At 42.9% G+C, this 17,852-nt stretch overlaps 1 protein-coding gene across 2 annotated transcripts; it reads right to left on the bottom strand.

Annotated features, from left to right (window-relative positions):
- Positions 263–1,925, bottom strand: LOC109822370 (uncharacterized protein PHLOEM PROTEIN 2-LIKE A4-like). 2 transcript variants are annotated; one of them, XM_020388560.1, is made up of 3 exons: positions 1,839–1,925; positions 1,203–1,321; positions 263–762 (listed from the first exon to the last, which is right to left on the bottom strand). In XM_020388560.1, exons 1-3 carry the CDS (start codon positions 1,872–1,874, stop codon positions 369–371), a joined length of 549 nt encoding a protein of 182 aa, XP_020244149.1. In that variant the 5' UTR covers positions 1,875–1,925; the 3' UTR covers positions 263–368. The 2 variants fall into 2 exon arrangements, with proteins under 2 accessions (XP_020244149.1, XP_020244150.1); XM_020388561.1 differs by having other exon boundaries at positions 1,845–1,925.

Below are 17,852 nucleotides of genomic sequence, written 5' to 3'. Positions count from 1 at the left end.
AGAAGAAATAGAAGTGAATACTAATGAAGGATTCTCTACAATGTTGACGATAGGGAATGCCTACAATTAGTTAAGTGAGCTAAACTGTTGGCTTATTATATTAGTGGGTTTTAATATCATTTTGACGAATTCACTGATGAGTGAGAAAATTTGATTGGTGAATTGTAATTTCTAAAGTCAAGTATGCAGAGGATCTCAACCCGTCAGTTTTGCTAGTGCCACTCATTTATTTAGAAGGGTCTTTCTTACTAAAATCCTTCTCTTTATTCACCATCACAAACAGAACCACTGGAAACATAAGAAAAAACCAAACATGCAAATTTTATTGACTGACATATGACTATTCTTCTGCTGCGGATCCACTTCGTTCAGTTCGACAGCACGGCCATTGGTGGAAGTGGACGAATCAAAACATCCCTGATGATAAGTCCCCTTTTAACGACATCCGATGTCTCAATCAATGAGAAAGTGATCTCTCCATCATCAACAACGCCATCGAAGTAACTAGCGACGACCAGCATTACTTGGTCCTCGGGCAGCTTGCTGAGGTTCAGTTTCTCAATCTGTGTTGTTCCGTCTGGCAGCGTGAGCTTCATGCTCAACGGGCAGTTTTCCCAACCCTCAACAGGATCCTTCAGGAAAAGTAGGTAAGCAATTTGATATTTGGCGCCAGGGGTGAGTTTTGACATTTTCCATTTTCCGTGGACTTCGACGTGCTTTGTTCCCATAAGTTTTGGTACTTCAATCCCCAGTTCCCCTTTGCTGCATGATTGCACACACGAGATAATGAGATGTAGGCAATCGAAAATGCTAGAGATCTAAAATACATGAGATTTAACCATGGGATAGCCCATATGTCTCTTTATTATTATTTTTAGTCCGAACAGTTCGTACTTGGTGGATGGTTGTGTTTTTAGTCCAAGATTTGATCAGACCTATCTGCATGCGAGCAGGCTGTGAGTGGTGAGGGTCAACTTACGGATTTTACTACCCATCTTTGGAAAAGACTATGACAAGTTATGATGTGATCTGTATTCTATGATTTGTCTTCAGTGAAAAGTGGAAACTAATACAACCCAAAGGTAATATGATAAATATTAACCTCCGTCTAGATACTAATAGAAAGCTTTTGATAGAAATAACAACTTTTCGATAGCAGAGAAGTCCAAATTCAAAAGGAAAATATATATTTAAATTGTTACCTTTCTGTTACAAGAGAGTGCCATTGCCAACATGTTTCATCGTCACCCCCAACAACATTTAATTCTCTTGGGTGTAAGATAATGCCTTTTTCGCCTGACATCTCCTCAATCCAAGAGTTCTGTACAATGAACAAACAGTGGGAACATTAAATAATAAGCCCTTATAGTACATGTTTTTTTCAAAAAAATCATCTTTAAAATAGGATATTTCTATAGAAACTACATTTGATTTTTAATTCATACTTAAACCACCTTTAAAGGGGTTTTTTTGTTACAATCAACAATGTGTGTCCACTTTTCAGTTAATTTTTTAATAATTAATCTCACCTAACCTCCATTGAGGATCATCCCTCTAATATATATATTTGGTATTTGACAACTAATTATTATAGTGAAACCAATCGACTTAAAAATAAGTCTAGGCTTTTGATTGCAACAAAAAGCTATTTAAAGGTGGTCTATATATGTATATATAAAGTGATAACTAAAGGTGGTTGCTATAGAATAGCCCTATTTTAAAGGTGATTTATATGGAGAGAAAAAACCCCCTATAGTATAACAATGAAACCTTAGTACTTTCTAAAATATTAATATATAGAAAAATAAAAAGAAAAAGTAATTTAAAAAAAAACCTGCCTTTACATGCAAGTCTGGTTTCTCATTAGTTGCCATTGTCTCTCTTCTTAATCTTCAAGGATGAGGATGAAACACTTCAAGTCTGGTTTCTCATTAGTTACCCCGGCCTTCTCCATCTCAGTCTACGGTGTTATTTATAGTTCCAATTCGTGCAACAAGATCACTAAATTAAAGAGTGTATAGAGTAACGATAATGTTTTTTTTTTTCAAACTTTGAATTCGACTCTTCACGTTGAAAATTGAGAGCAGGTACGTACGTCTAATTAAATAGAGACAAAGATTGTGATCACATAGTGACGTGCGGTGCTTGGCTGATTAAGAAACTCAAGTCATGTAAGGGGTGCACAGTATTTGAAAACTCAATTGTCTTGACTTTATAAGTAACTGCATCCCAAAATTCATGTGAGATAAACATATATAGGTTTTAATACAAATAACTCAGTAAGTATAAAATGTTGTTCAAAAGGTGCTTGCGGTGAATAAGAAAAGGCCAATATATAATTAGTTAGACACAGTTATGTAGTAGATATATACATACATTAATCTTATGCCACAAGAATATCACGAAATTATGATTTAAAAATTGGACAAATTAAACATGGGCATCTTTCTTTCGACCTTTTTAGTTGACACAAACTTATCATTATTTGTGCCATTTGTTTTATAACCGTGGAGGCAAGGTTTCATCCACTCCTCGATTTTTCTGCCATCCTGGGTACAAATCAAGCCAGAGAGGATGAAAGCACAAGAGAAACTCAAATCAAACTCGAAAATTGTTATTGAAGCAACAACAAAGAAAATGCCCATCCAGTTTTCATTAAGAGAGAAAAAGAATGCTTAGCACAATATAACAAATTGCTGGATTGTGAATTATCTTTTTATCATCAAAAATCCAGAATTGCCTGGAGCTTCAAAGGAGATATATGTACAGATTTCTTCCATAAAGTCTTGAAGAGCAACAGGCATCAAAACAAAGTTTTAGCCCTTTATAGGGACACTGGAGAAAGAATAACTGATGGTGATAAAATAGCAAAGGAATTTGTATCATACTACAAGAATCTAATGGGAAATGCTACTGATACTAAAAATCCTGATATATGAATGTGCTTAACTCAGGGCCCTGCCTAAGTGGTATTCAAGCAAATTTCTTGCAGAGACCTGTTTCCAAAGAAGAGATTAAAGAAGTTATTTTTCAATGTCAGATAATAAGGCACCTGGTCCTGATGGGTATGGTGCGTTTTTCTTCAAATCAACTTGGTCGATTGTGGGAGATGAAGTCACACAAGCCTTGGAGGAATTTTTCACATCACGAAAACTTTTGGGCACGATAAACTCATCCTCTATTACACTTATACCAAAGATACATTGCCCTAAAACACCTTCAGATTTTAGACCTATATCATGCTGTAACAGTCTATACAAGTTCATTTCAAAAATCTTAGCATATAAAGTTAAATCAGTTCTGGGTTACTTAGTGAATGATGCTCAAAGCGCTTTCATTAAGGGTAGGCAAATAACAAGTAATACTTTGTTAGCCCATGAGCTTGTTAAAAGCTACAGCAGGTGGAACATTTCTCCTAGAATCATGTTGAACTTTGATATTAAGAAGGCTTTTGATACCAAATGTTGGAAATTTTTGCATGAAATGCTCAAGGGGCTTGGCTTTCCAAAAAAGATAATTGACTGGATCATGGTGTGTATATCAACTCCGAAATATTTCATCTCCCTAAATGGTTCACTACATGGTTATTTTAAGGGGGAAAGGGTTTTGAGACAAGGTGATCCTCTCTCCCCATATCTCTTCATTTTGGGTATGGAATATTTGTCAAGAAGCTTAGACCTTTTGAAGCATGATAAGCAATTTAAATATCATTCCAAATGTGGCAAAATGAAGATCACACATTTAATCTTTGCTGATGATTTATTGCTCTTTGTTAAAGGAGACTTATATTCAGTGAAGAAGCTATATCAGTGTGTCACAGATTTTGGAGATATAATTGGGCTTGAAGCAAATAAAGATAAATCTACAATTTTCTTTGGAGGGGTTGATGAATCTGTAAAAGAAACTATCAAAACTCAACTATGTCTTCCTGAAGGTTGTTTCCCTATCAGATACTGGTGGGTTCCTCTTATATGCAAAAGGTTATCTTATGAAGATTGTAATTCACTCATCAGCAAGATATCAAATCAAATACAGACATGGCAAAAACACAGAAACTCACATATGCTGGAAGATTATAGGTTATCAAGAGTGTCATTTTGGGAGTTTAGGTTTATTGGACTTTAAATTATATAATACCAGTCAGGGTTACACAGAAAATGGATGAAATTTGCAGGAATTTTTTGTGGGGAAGAACAGATCAAACACCCAAAATTCCCTTAGTCTCTTGGGATAAAGTTTGTCTGGGTAAAAAACAGGGTGGACTTGGAGTCTTCTATGCTTTAGTCTGGAATCTGGCAGCTGCTTTAAAAAACTTATGGCATATTCATGTAAACAGGGAATTAATGTGGATTAAATGGATTCATGGTACCTATTTGAAGCAAAGGGATGTTTGGCATGTTAAAGCAAGATCAAGGGACTCTTGGATGTGAAAACAATTATTAAAAGCAAGAGACAAAGCTTTGCATTCCTGTGGTGGAGTTGAAAACCTGATTCAGTTGATTGGCTCTGTTGTAGGGGAGCAAAATTTAAGATATCTACCTTGTACCATGCCCTAAATCTAGTTGTCAGTAATGTTCAATGGCACAATACAATATGGGATGAATTGTGCTATCCAAAACACTCTTTAGTCAGTTTGTTGATTGTTAATAACAGACTGAATACTCAAGTAAAACCCCATAATAATTTTGAATATTATGTGATAAATGATAATAAGTATGTTATATGGTGATAAATAACATATTCTAATGTTTATATTATGTGATAAATGATAATAAGTATGTTATATGGTGATAAATAACATATTCTAATGTTTGAACATGCTAGGGATTGATGTGAGATCAATCAGTATGTTATATGGTGATAAATAACATATTCTAATGTTTGAACATGCTAGGGATTGATGTGAGATCAATCAAATGTATATACGTGAGTATAAATGACGAACATGTACAAAAACATGCACAAATCATGTTTCTGGGCTGTTAGTAGTTGACTACAACTCAAAATAGTCGACTAATCAGTTTAGTAGTCGACTACTCTGGCAAGTAGTCAACTATCGTGGCTGATTCCAGTTTTTCTTTTCAGGTTTCGGGTTGGATTTGATTTATATCCGAACCTAGCTTGATATACATATATAAACACACATTTAAACCCTAATTTCTGATAGAATAACCGTGAGTTTAGCAGCCAACTCCCTCCTCAAACCCTAAATCTTTCTTTGTGAGTTCTTGAGAGATTTTCGAGGTGTTTGCATGAGGAAGGCAAAGTTTTGGCTTCAGGGATTGAAGGGAGATCTTGCACACACGTGATAGAGGGCTCCAGCAGCATCTAAGGCACGATCATCTTCACCCGTTCCTGCACCCATAGTAATTACAAGATTTAAAGTGATAAAATCGATATTTTTATGCCCTTTTATGGTTTACATGTGATTAAAAGTAGACTTCTGATATTTGATCTGTGATCCATGTTAGATCCAATGTTTTTTACCGTTTATGATTAAAAATATGTTTATGACAGTTAGGGTAACTATTAATTTCATTTTAATCTATTAATTAAGTTTAACTTATGTGAAAAACCCTAATTTGATAACAAATTAAGTTTTTCTTTTATATTAGCATGCTAAAACCTAGGATTGTAAAATCTAGGCATTTTTAATCAGAGTTGATATGAAATATATTGCTATCATGTGAAATTTCTATCATGTTTTCCATAACCATGTTGATCATATATGAGTAATTGAAGAGATTGATTAACAAGGATGATAACCCTAATTAGATTTAATTAATTCTATATTTCATTTTTAGGATAGACTTTGTTAAAGGGATACAAATTGTTTAAATCTTGCTTAATATTGCATATGTGTACGTTCCTTGGTTAATTTCCTGTTTCTGCATGTTAGTTTTTAGATTCATGTAGAGTAGTCGACTACTAAGGTTAGTAGTCGACTACTCTATCTCAGATCCAGTTCACAAAATTATTATCGTAGCAGTGTAATCGGCTAATGATTATTATAGTCGACTACTAACACTGAGTTTGGTTTCACAGAGTCTGGATGGACTCAGAGTAGTCAACTACTCAACATTGTAGTCGACTACTAAGGTTGATTTCCTGAGTTTTGTTTTGGAATTGTTTGAGATGTGTTTGCGGGGTTCGAGCCGTACTTCCTCACATGTAATTACACGAATTTACGAATACACAAGTACAATATCAATACACATACACATATATCCCGAAAGGGGGTTTTGACAAGAGTTGGGTGTTTTATGTCGGGATTAGACATTGTTACATATGAGTTGGATATCGTTAATGAGCACAGCTCAGTACTATACAGGATAGTATGTCGATATACTATTACACACAGATTATTCATGAAATGGATATAGTTGATGAGCTCAGTTCAGTACTACATGAGGTAGTGTGTCGATATTCTATTTGTACAGGCCATTGAGTCGGGTTTGGATGCTTAGTATAGCTGTCCGTCCGCACGAGGGTGCGATGAGGCTTGCGAGCCATTTATTTATGAGGCTTATTGTAGGCATATAAAATTGCTTATAGGTCCCTTAGCTCAGCTCGGCACAGACCGACGAACCAACGAGGCGATGAGATCGACCAATCGCACGCGAACAACGGAATGAATCCACCCGCGTGCAGAATCAAGCTAACGAGTTAAGGAATCAACGAGTCATCCAACCGAGAATAGACTCGGACGAATCACGATCGAATCAAGATCAGTTTCGGACTCGAACTCAGAAACGGATTTACTGCCAAATCAGGAGTCCGACTTACTGCCAAATCAGGAATCCGACTTACTGCCAAATCAGATCAACAAATCAGAGTCTCAACCAACCGAATCACAGAAAGAACCGGAAACAACGGAAAACCAAACACCCAGAGAGGCTCGGAAACCAAGTCACCGAGGCGGCTCACCGAGCCACCAAGGTGGCTCGGTGGCCGAGCCACCAAGTGGTGGCTCGGCCGAGCCACCTAGGTGGCTCGGTGGCCGAGCCACCTTGGGGTGGCTCGGCCACCTCCGAGCCACCAAATGGTGGCTCGGAGGCCGAGCCACCTCCTTGGTGGCTCGGCGGCCACCAAGGTGGCTCGGCCACCACCGAGCCACCAAGAGGTGGCTCGGTGGCCGAGCCACCAAGGTGGCCGGCCGAGCCACCTCTTGGTGGCTCGGCATGAGCCGAGCCACCTTGAGGTGGCCGGCTTGGACGTACAGATCTGATCCTCGGCGACCATCCACGTCAGAAAAGGCAGGATTTCGAGAGGAAGAAAGAACAGATCTGAGATCTACACGAGACCACACTCCAGATCTAAGCTTGGTCTTAGATCTCGAGATCCGAGCGATTATTCCCTTGGTGGATTAATCCTCCCGGCTATTATTCCCTTCATGGAATAATACCCGCATAATCGTGTAGATCCGACTGGATCTAGATCGCGCGGTGGTCCACGGATTAACCCCGGCGCAGGCAAAGAACCCACCAAAGCGAGCGACCGCAAAACAGGAGCTCGTGATTTGTTCACAGAGGAGAGTTGTAATTTTTCTTTATTTTCTTTGATTTAGTTGTAACCGGATCTATAAAAGACCGGATCTTTGTAACCCAAGATGACAATCATATCAATGAAAAAGAAAACAGTTTTCCACGCGAACAATCTGGCGACCACAGTGGGAGCCGACGATCTCGCCAACGAGATCGATGCGTCGCAGCCGCGGATTGCAATCCCGGTCGTGGAGGAGGTCGAGTACGAGTTCGACCAAGCCAAGTTCGAGGAGTACGTGTCCTCGTCCGGCTCTATCTCCCCCCGCAAGTCCAAGAAGTTCTCCTCCGGGAGAAAAGCTCGTTGGTTTGAAGCTGCTCGGGAAGCCCACGAAGCTCTCAACCCAACTGACGCCGAAGTTGCGTCAAATGAAGTTCCACCGACCTCCAATCAGGTCAACCCAACTCCCGCCAACGCCTCCACTGTTCAGGGCGTTGTGACTCTCTCAAAGAGAGCCCGCCAGAGGCGTCGTCAACGCCTTGCGCGGCAATTCGCTAAGGCGATGGAGTCTACGGACGGATTCCGCTACCACGCGGAGTTGAAGAACAGAAGAGGCAAACAGCCTCAACCACCAATGAATGGCGACTCTTCCAAGCCGCCAAAGAAAGAATGGGTCCGCGTCAAACGGAACCGTTCGACACTCGAGGAGCGCATTCGCAAGCGCCGCGCGATATCAGCGCAGGCACGGGCTCAAGCTCAGGAAGCCCGTAGAAAGCTGCAAAAGGAGGTGGAGAAGAAGCCACCACCAACACGCCAAGTCTGGAAGCCTAAGTCTGAAGTGGCGACTCAGGCCAAAAAGCAACCAGTGCAGCCTTCTAAGGAAGGTCAAACTCCGGCGAGTCAACCAAAGTCGCCGTTAATGCCAATAACTTCTCCGGGAGATCATACAGAGTCATCCCGCAAGAAGAAATCAATTTTGGAACGCCTCGGTCCAGCTCCTGACGTGAGAGGCAAAGCTCCAATTCACAAGCGTTTGGGCCCGATAAAGAAGCCCAGAACGACTCAACATACTGAGGGTCGCCATCACCTCCAGCATGACAAAGAGCTCACAAGATCACGCCGAAAATTCACGCCCAAAAAGGCATGTTTTGAGGCGGGTAACCTTTGAAAGCCCAAAGAAGGCAAGTCAACCTCAGATGGAAACATTATCATCTGATAATGATTGTGTTGTACCTGAGAAGGCGTGCCCGCACACGATAGGTTACTCTGACTGTCAAAATGACGAGTTGTACTATCGTGCTGGGGGTACGAATAGAACCAGGAAGAGGAGTCCCCGAGAACGGGAAATTCAATGTCCCTGTTCAAAACTCATTCGGGCGGTATTGTCGGAATGCAATTGCATTAAGGCGGTCCCCGAAAGAGTTTCAGTTTTTGAAAGACTCAGTGCGGAGACGCCAAAACCAAGGCCTAGGCGCTTCCAACGAAGAAGAAGGGTGATTGAAGACGGAGAATTTCCGAGGGTCACCACCAACATGACGAGCAAAGGAACATCGGCACGAGAAGATTTCGAGTCGATTCTAAGAGCCTCCCGACCTAGAACCCGTCTGCAGTCCGGAACCATAGAGCGAGCAACCTATGGTAGGATTCGGACAAGACGCCCTTCAGAAGATGAAGAATCTGATGCCGGCTCCGCGGTGGCATCAGATAATACAGTATCCAGCGAGGGACAACCCCGCGAGGCCCTGATGATAAGTGCGGAACAGATGGCCAAGATGCTTGAAGACGCTTTGGCTAAGCAGAAAGAAAGTTTCAAATTTGAGATGGAGATGGCCATGCAGCAGATGAGAGAAATGCATGACCAACAGATCCAAGCATTGGCGAACCAACAAGGCGAGCAGAATCATCGTAACCCGATTAATGTGGAAGATGAGGATACAAATGCTCGTAACACCAATGATCCTCCCGTCAACGCAGGGGGTGGTAATGAGAATGCTGGCGAAGAAACCGGCGAAAACCTGAAGATCAAGAACCTCGAGAGCAAAATCAACACACTAATTTCCGCTCAAGAGACGAAGAAAACAGGCATTCCTTGCCCATACCCAAGAGAATGGGAATCGATCCCATATCCGGCGAAGTTTAATCTAATTAACTTCACGCCGTTTAATGGGATGGGTTCACCTACCCAGCATTTGATTTACTTCAAATCGCATTTGGGGGTGATCTCTGGTAATGAGCCTCTGATGGTGCGGTCATTCGTCGGCACTCTTCGCGGAGCCGCCTTCGATTGGTATCGCCGCCTCAAGCCAGGCAGCGTAAACAGCTGGGATGACATGGAGACCAAGTTCCTGGCCAACTTCTTCGACGACGACACCGAGATATCTATCGGATCGTTGCTCGATGAGAAGCAGAAGGACGGAGAGTTAGTCGATACCTTCGTCAAAAGATTCCGGAACAAGGCGATGAATTGCCGGGACCCGATCACAGAGGAATTCATCCTCCAAACTTGCCACAACAACCTTGCGTTGGACGTGTTGGAAGCAATGGGAACAGCACCGTCTGACACTTGGAAGGATCTGAAGGCCCGAGGGGAGCAGGCTGAGCGATTCCTTAGAAGGAAGAAGGCCGAGAGGAACCAACCGACGGTTAATCCGCTGGACTCAAATTTCGCCTCTCGTGGTAAGGGCAAAACACCTGCAGCTACTGGTGGTGCTAATCAAGCGTCACAACAGCAATCCCGAAGGCAGCAAAAGACTTCGGGTCCGAGACTCCAAAGAGAGTATTCCTTCAAGGACGAAGACGTTCCAGCCATCTTCGAATCCCTCCTTGAAGGTAACAAGATCAAGCTACCACCTATCACAAATCAGGAGGAAGCTGACAACACTACGGACCCAAAGTACTGTGCATACCACAGGAGGGTCGTTCATCCCACCAAGGATTGCTTTGCTCTCAAGAATAGCATTCAGACCTTGGTTGAAGCCGGCGTCATAACGCTAAGGTAAGCCAATTGAGAACGGCAAAACTCCAAAGAGTATACGAGTATAAACTGTTTCTCAATCCTCCGACCGGTATAAGAGGTTAAACTACTCCCTGATACTCCAATAGGTATATGAGTCTAAACTGTTTCCCCACTTTTGACGGGAAGTTCCTGGAGAATATTAAGCTAATATTCTTAAGGATAACCCGGTTAGTTAACTGATAATAATGTCCGAACCAGTTCCGCAGAGGAAACTGGGGGTGGACGATTTATGTAACGGGAAGTTCCCAAAACCACAGCAATGTAATGAATAAGAACTCCCATTCTCACCATGTCTATGCACTCAACACTCTCTCTGTTAGAGTCTGGACGTAAAGTACCCACTTGGTCAAACCTTCTTACAGTTAGGACCACAGTCAAAATCCCCTCTCGATTCCCCCAATGAACGAGAGGTCCACAAATTGAGCGATCAAACCTTCCTACAGTTAGGATTGTCTCAAAACACCCACTTGGTCAAACCTTCTTACAGTTAGGACCACAGTCAAAATCCCCTCTCGATTCCCCCAATGAACGAGAGGTCCACAAATTGAGCGATCAAACCTTCCTACAGTTAGGATTGTCTCAAAACACCCACTTGGTCAAACCTTCTTACAGTTAGGACCACAGTCAAAATCCCCTCTCGATTCCCCCAATGAACGAGAGGTCCACAAATTGAGCGATCAAACCTTCCTACAGTTAGGATTGTCTCAAAACACCCACTTGGTCAAACCTTCTTACAGTTAGGACCACAGTCAAAATCCCCTCTCGATTCCCCCAATGAACGAGAGGTCCACAAATTGAGCGATCAAACCTTCCTACAGTTAGGATTGTCTCAAAACACCCACTTGGTCAAACCTTCTTACAGTTAGGACCACAGTCAAAATCCCCTCTCGATTCCCCCAATGAACGAGAGGTCCACAAATTGAGCGATCAAACCTTCCTACAGTTAGGATTGTCTCAAAACACCCACTTGGTCAAACCTTCTTACAGTTAGGACCACAGTCAAAATCCCCTCTCGATTCCCCCAATGAACGAGAGGTCCACAAATTGAGCGATCAAACCTTCCTACAGTTAGGATTGTCTCAAAACACCCACTTGGTCAAACCTTCTTACAGTTAGGACCACAGTCAAAATCCCCTCTCGATTCCCCCAATGAACGAGAGGTCCACAAATTGAGCGATCAAACCTTCCTACAGTTAGGATTGTCTCAAAACACCCACTTGGTCAAACCTTCTTACAGTTAGGACCACAGTCAAAATCCCCTCTCGATTCCCCCAATGAACGAGAGGTCCACAAATTGAGCGATCAAACCTTCCTACAGTTAGGATTGTCTCAAAACACCCACTTGGTCAAACCTTCTTACAGTTAGGACCACAGTCAAAATCCCCTCTCGATTCCCCCAATGAACGAGAGGTCCACAAATTGAGCGATCAAACCTTCCTACAGTTAGGATTGTCTCAAAACACCCACTTGGTCAAACCTTCTTACAGTTAGGACCACAGTCAAAATCCCCTCTCGATTCCCCCAATGAACGAGAGGTCCACAAATTGAGCGATCAAACCTTCCTACAGTTAGGATTGTCTCAAAACACCCACTTGGTCAAACCTTCTTACAGTTAGGACCACAGTCAAAATCCCCTCTCGATTCCCCCAATGAACGAGAGGTCCACAAATTGAGCGATCAAACCTTCCTACAGTTAGGATTGTCTCAAAACACCCACTTGGTCAAACCTTCTTACAGTTAGGACCACAGTCAAAATCCCCTCTCGATTCCCCCAATGAACGAGAGGTCCACAAATTGAGCGATCAAACCTTCCTACAGTTAGGATTGTCTCAAAACACCCACTTGGTCAAACCTTCTTACAGTTAGGACCACAGTCAAAATCCCCTCTCGATTCCCCCAATGAACGAGAGGTCCACAAATTGAGCGATCAAACCTTCCTACAGTTAGGATTGTCTCAAAACACCCACTTGGTCAAACCTTCTTACAGTTAGGACCACAGTCAAAATCCCCTCTCGATTCCCCCAATGAACGAGAGGTCCACAAATTGAGCGATCAAACCTTCCTACAGTTAGGATTGTCTCAAAACACCCACTTGGTCAAACCTTCTTACAGTTAGGACCACAGTCAAAATCCCCTCTCGATTCCCCCAATGAACGAGAGGTCCACAAATTGAGCGATCAAACCTTCCTACAGTTAGGATTGTCTCAAAACACCCACTTGGTCAAACCTTCTTACAGTTAGGACCACAGTCAAAATCCCCTCTCGATTCCCCCAATGAACGAGAGGTCCACAAATTGAGCGATCAAACCTTCCTACAGTTAGGATTGTCTCAAAACACCCACTTGGTCAAACCTTCTTACAGTTAGGACCACAGTCAAAATCCCCTCTCGATTCCCCCAATGAACGAGAGGTCCACAAATTGAGCGATCAAACCTTCCTACAGTTAGGATTGTCTCAAAACACCCACTTGGTCAAACCTTCTTACAGTTAGGACCACAGTCAAAATCCCCTCTCGATTCCCCCAATGAACGAGAGGTCCACAAATTGAGCGATCAAACCTTCCTACAGTTAGGATTGTCTCAAAACACCCACTTGGTCAAACCTTCTTACAGTTAGGACCACAGTCAAAATCCCCTCTCGATTCCCCCAATGAACGAGAGGTCCACAAATTGAGCGATCAAACCTTCCTACAGTTAGGATTGTCTCAAAACACCCACTTGGTCAAACCTTCTTACAGTTAGGACCACAGTCAAAATCCCCTCTCGATTCCCCCAATGAACGAGAGGTCCACAAATTGAGCGATCAAACCTTCCTACAGTTAGGATTGTCTCAAAACACCCACTTGGTCAAACCTTCTTACAGTTAGGACCACAGTCAAAATCCCCTCTCGATTCCCCCAATGAACGAGAGGTCCACAAATTGAGCGATCAAACCTTCCTACAGTTAGGATTGTCTCAAAACACCCACTTGGTCAAACCTTCTTACAGTTAGGACCACAGTCAAAATCCCCTCTCGATTCCCCCAATGAACGAGAGGTCCACAAATTGAGCGATCAAACCTTCCTACAGTTAGGATTGTCTCAAAACACCCACTTGGTCAAACCTTCTTACAGTTAGGACCACAGTCAAAATCCCCTCTCGATTCCCCCAATGAACGAGAGGTCCACAAATTGAGCGATCAAACCTTCCTACAGTTAGGATTGTCTCAAAACACCCACTTGGTCAAACCTTCTTACAGTTAGGACCACAGTCAAAATCCCCTCTCGATTCCCCCAATGAACGAGAGGTCCACAAATTGAGCGATCAAACCTTCCTACAGTTAGGATTGTCTCAAAACACCCACTTGGTCAAACCTTCTTACAGTTAGGACCACAGTCAAAATCCCCTCTCGATTCCCCCAATGAACGAGAGGTCCACAAATTGAGCGATCAAACCTTCCTACAGTTAGGATTGTCTCAAAACACCCACTTGGTCAAACCTTCTTACAGTTAGGACCACAGTCAAAATCCCCTCTCGATTCCCCCAATGAACGAGAGGTCCACAAATTGAGCGATCAAACCTTCCTACAGTTAGGATTGTCTCAAAACACCCACTTGGTCAAACCTTCTTACAGTTAGGACCACAGTCAAAATCCCCTCTCGATTCCCCCAATGAACGAGAGGTCCACAAATTGAGCGATCAAACCTTCCTACAGTTAGGATTGTCTCAAAACACCCACTTGGTCAAACCTTCTTACAGTTAGGACCACAGTCAAAATCCCCTCTCGATTCCCCCAATGAACGAGAGGTCCACAAATTGAGCGATCAAACCTTCCTACAGTTAGGATTGTCTCAAAACACCCACTTGGTCAAACCTTCTTACAGTTAGGACCACAGTCAAAATCCCCTCTCGATTCCCCCAATGAACGAGAGGTCCACAAATTGAGCGATCAAACCTTCCTACAGTTAGGATTGTCTCAAAACACCCACTTGGTCAAACCTTCTTACAGTTAGGACCACAGTCAAAATCCCCTCTCGATTCCCCCAATGAACGAGAGGTCCACAAATTGAGCGATCAAACCTTCCTACAGTTAGGATTGTCTCAAAACACCCACTTGGTCAAACCTTCTTACAGTTAGGACCACAGTCAAAATCCCCTCTCGATTCCCCCAATGAACGAGAGGTCCACAAATTGAGCGATCAAACCTTCCTACAGTTAGGATTGTCTCAAAACACCCACTTGGTCAAACCTTCTTACAGTTAGGACCACAGTCAAAATCCCCTCTCGATTCCCCCAATGAACGAGAGGTCCACAAATTGAGCGATCAAACCTTCCTACAGTTAGGATTGTCTCAAAACACCCACTTGGTCAAACCTTCTTACAGTTAGGACCACAGTCAAAATCCCCTCTCGATTCCCCCAATGAACGAGAGGTCCACAAATTGAGCGATCAAACCTTCCTACAGTTAGGATTGTCTCAAAACACCCACTTGGTCAAACCTTCTTACAGTTAGGACCACAGTCAAAATCCCCTCTCGATTCCCCCAATGAACGAGAGGTCCACAAATTGAGCGATCAAACCTTCCTACAGTTAGGATTGTCTCAAAACACCCACTTGGTCAAACCTTCTTACAGTTAGGACCACAGTCAAAATCCCCTCTCGATTCCCCCAATGAACGAGAGGTCCACAAATTGAGCGATCAAACCTTCCTACAGTTAGGATTGTCTCAAAACACCCACTTGGTCAAACCTTCTTACAGTTAGGACCACAGTCAAAATCCCCTCTCGATTCCCCCAATGAACGAGAGGTCCACAAATTGAGCGATCAAACCTTCCTACAGTTAGGATTGTCTCAAAACACCCACTTGGTCAAACCTTCTTACAGTTAGGACCACAGTCAAAATCCCCTCTCGATTCCCCCAATGAACGAGAGGTCCACAAATTGAGCGATCAAACCTTCCTACAGTTAGGATTGTCTCAAAACACCCACTTGGTCAAACCTTCTTACAGTTAGGACCACAGTCAAAATCCCCTCTCGATTCCCCCAATGAACGAGAGGTCCACAAATTGAGCGATCAAACCTTCCTACAGTTAGGATTGTCTCAAAACACCCACTTGGTCAAACCTTCTTACAGTTAGGACCACAGTCAAAATCCCCTCTCGATTCCCCCAATGAACGAGAGGTCCACAAATTGAGCGATCAAACCTTCCTACAGTTAGGATTGTCTCAAAACACCCACTTGGTCAAACCTTCTTACAGTTAGGACCACAGTCAAAATCCCCTCTCGATTCCCCCAATGAACGAGAGGTCCACAAATTGAGCGATCAAACCTTCCTACAGTTAGGATTGTCTCAAAACACCCACTTGGTCAAACCTTCTTACAGTTAGGACCACAGTCAAAATCCCCTCTCGATTCCCCCAATGAACGAGAGGTCCACAAATTGAGCGATCAAACCTTCCTACAGTTAGGATTGTCTCAAAACACCCACTTGGTCAAACCTTCTTACAGTTAGGACCACAGTCAAAATCCCCTCTCGATTCCCCCAATGAACGAGAGGTCCACAAATTGAGCGATCAAACCTTCCTACAGTTAGGATTGTCTCAAAACACCCACTTGGTCAAACCTTCTTACAGTTAGGACCACAGTCAAAATCCCCTCTCGATTCCCCCAATGAACGAGAGGTCCACAAATTGAGCGATCAAACCTTCCTACAGTTAGGATTGTCTCAAAACACCCACTTGGTCAAACCTTCTTACAGTTAGGACCACAGTCAAAATCCCCTCTCGATTCCCCCAATGAACGAGAGGTCCACAAATTGAGCGATCAAACCTTCCTACAGTTAGGATTGTCTCAAAACACCCACTTGGTCAAACCTTCTTACAGTTAGGACCACAGTCAAAATCCCCTCTCGATTCCCCCAATGAACGAGAGGTCCACAAATTGAGCGATCAAACCTTCCTACAGTTAGGATTGTCTCAAAACACCCACTTGGTCAAACCTTCTTACAGTTAGGACCACAGTCAAAATCCCCTCTCGATTCCCCCAATGAACGAGAGGTCCACAAATTGAGCGATCAAACCTTCCTACAGTTAGGATTGTCTCAAAACACCCACTTGGTCAAACCTTCTTACAGTTAGGACCACAGTCAAAATCCCCTCTCGATTCCCCCAATGAACGAGAGGTCCACAAATTGAGCGATCAAACCTTCCTACAGTTAGGATTGTCTCAAAACACCCACTTGGTCAAACCTTCTTACAGTTAGGACCACAGTCAAAATCCCCTCTCGATTCCCCCAATGAACGAGAGGTCCACAAATTGAGCGATCAAACCTTCCTACAGTTAGGATTGTCTCAAAACACCCACTTGGTCAAACCTTCTTACAGTTAGGACCACAGTCAAAATCCCCTCTCGATTCCCCCAATGAACGAGAGGTCCACAAATTGAGCGATCAAACCTTCCTACAGTTAGGATTGTCTCAAAACACCCACTTGGTCAAACCTTCTTACAGTTAGGACCACAGTCAAAATCCCCTCTCGATTCCCCCAATGAACGAGAGGTCCACAAATTGAGCGATCAAACCTTCCTACAGTTAGGATTGTCTCAAAACACCCACTTGGTCAAACCTTCTTACAGTTAGGACCACAGTCAAAATCCCCTCTCGATTCCCCCAATGAACGAGAGGTCCACAAATTGAGCGATCAAACCTTCCTACAGTTAGGATTGTCTCAAAACACCCACTTGGTCAAACCTTCTTACAGTTAGGACCACAGTCAAAATCCCCTCTCGATTCCCCCAATGAACGAGAGGTCCACAAATTGAGCGATCAAACCTTCCTACAGTTAGGATTGAAAGGGGGAGGGACAACGAGCGTCAAAGCGCTAGCGAGCAACATCACAACCAACCCCAAGGGGGAGGGCTCGTTGTATAAGAAAATACAGTTATCACGAAATACATATATATAAAAATTAATTTATCCTAAAAATAACAATAGGTTTTAGTACTTAGGAAGTTTCAACACGGGCATAGGTATGTCGAGCGAAATAATCCAAACAAGAAAACCCTCATGTATATACCTTATATCCCAAATTGAAAGTCCCTAAGCACTAAACCCGGAGTCTAATACGTGAACAGAAATAAGTAACAAGGAAATACAACCCATCTCAGAACATAAAATACAGTACCTTGTACTGACCTACATAAATACCATGCCGTGTTCTACATAAGTGTCATACCCAGCCTAGGTAGCTATCATGTCTTATCGGTATCAAAATGTCGTGTCCCAAACTCAAATGTGTACCATGCTCAAGGTTTAGCAAAAATGTCCAACTCATGGACTAAAAGGGATGCAGGTCCAACACATGGACTGAAATAAAAT

Source organism: Asparagus officinalis, chromosome 8 (genome assembly GCF_001876935.1).
Source record: "Asparagus officinalis chromosome 8, Aspof.V1, whole genome shotgun sequence".
Lineage (NCBI taxonomy): Eukaryota > Viridiplantae > Streptophyta > Magnoliopsida > Asparagales > Asparagaceae > Asparagus > Asparagus officinalis.
This window is presented reverse-complemented; position numbering and strand designations above follow the sequence as displayed.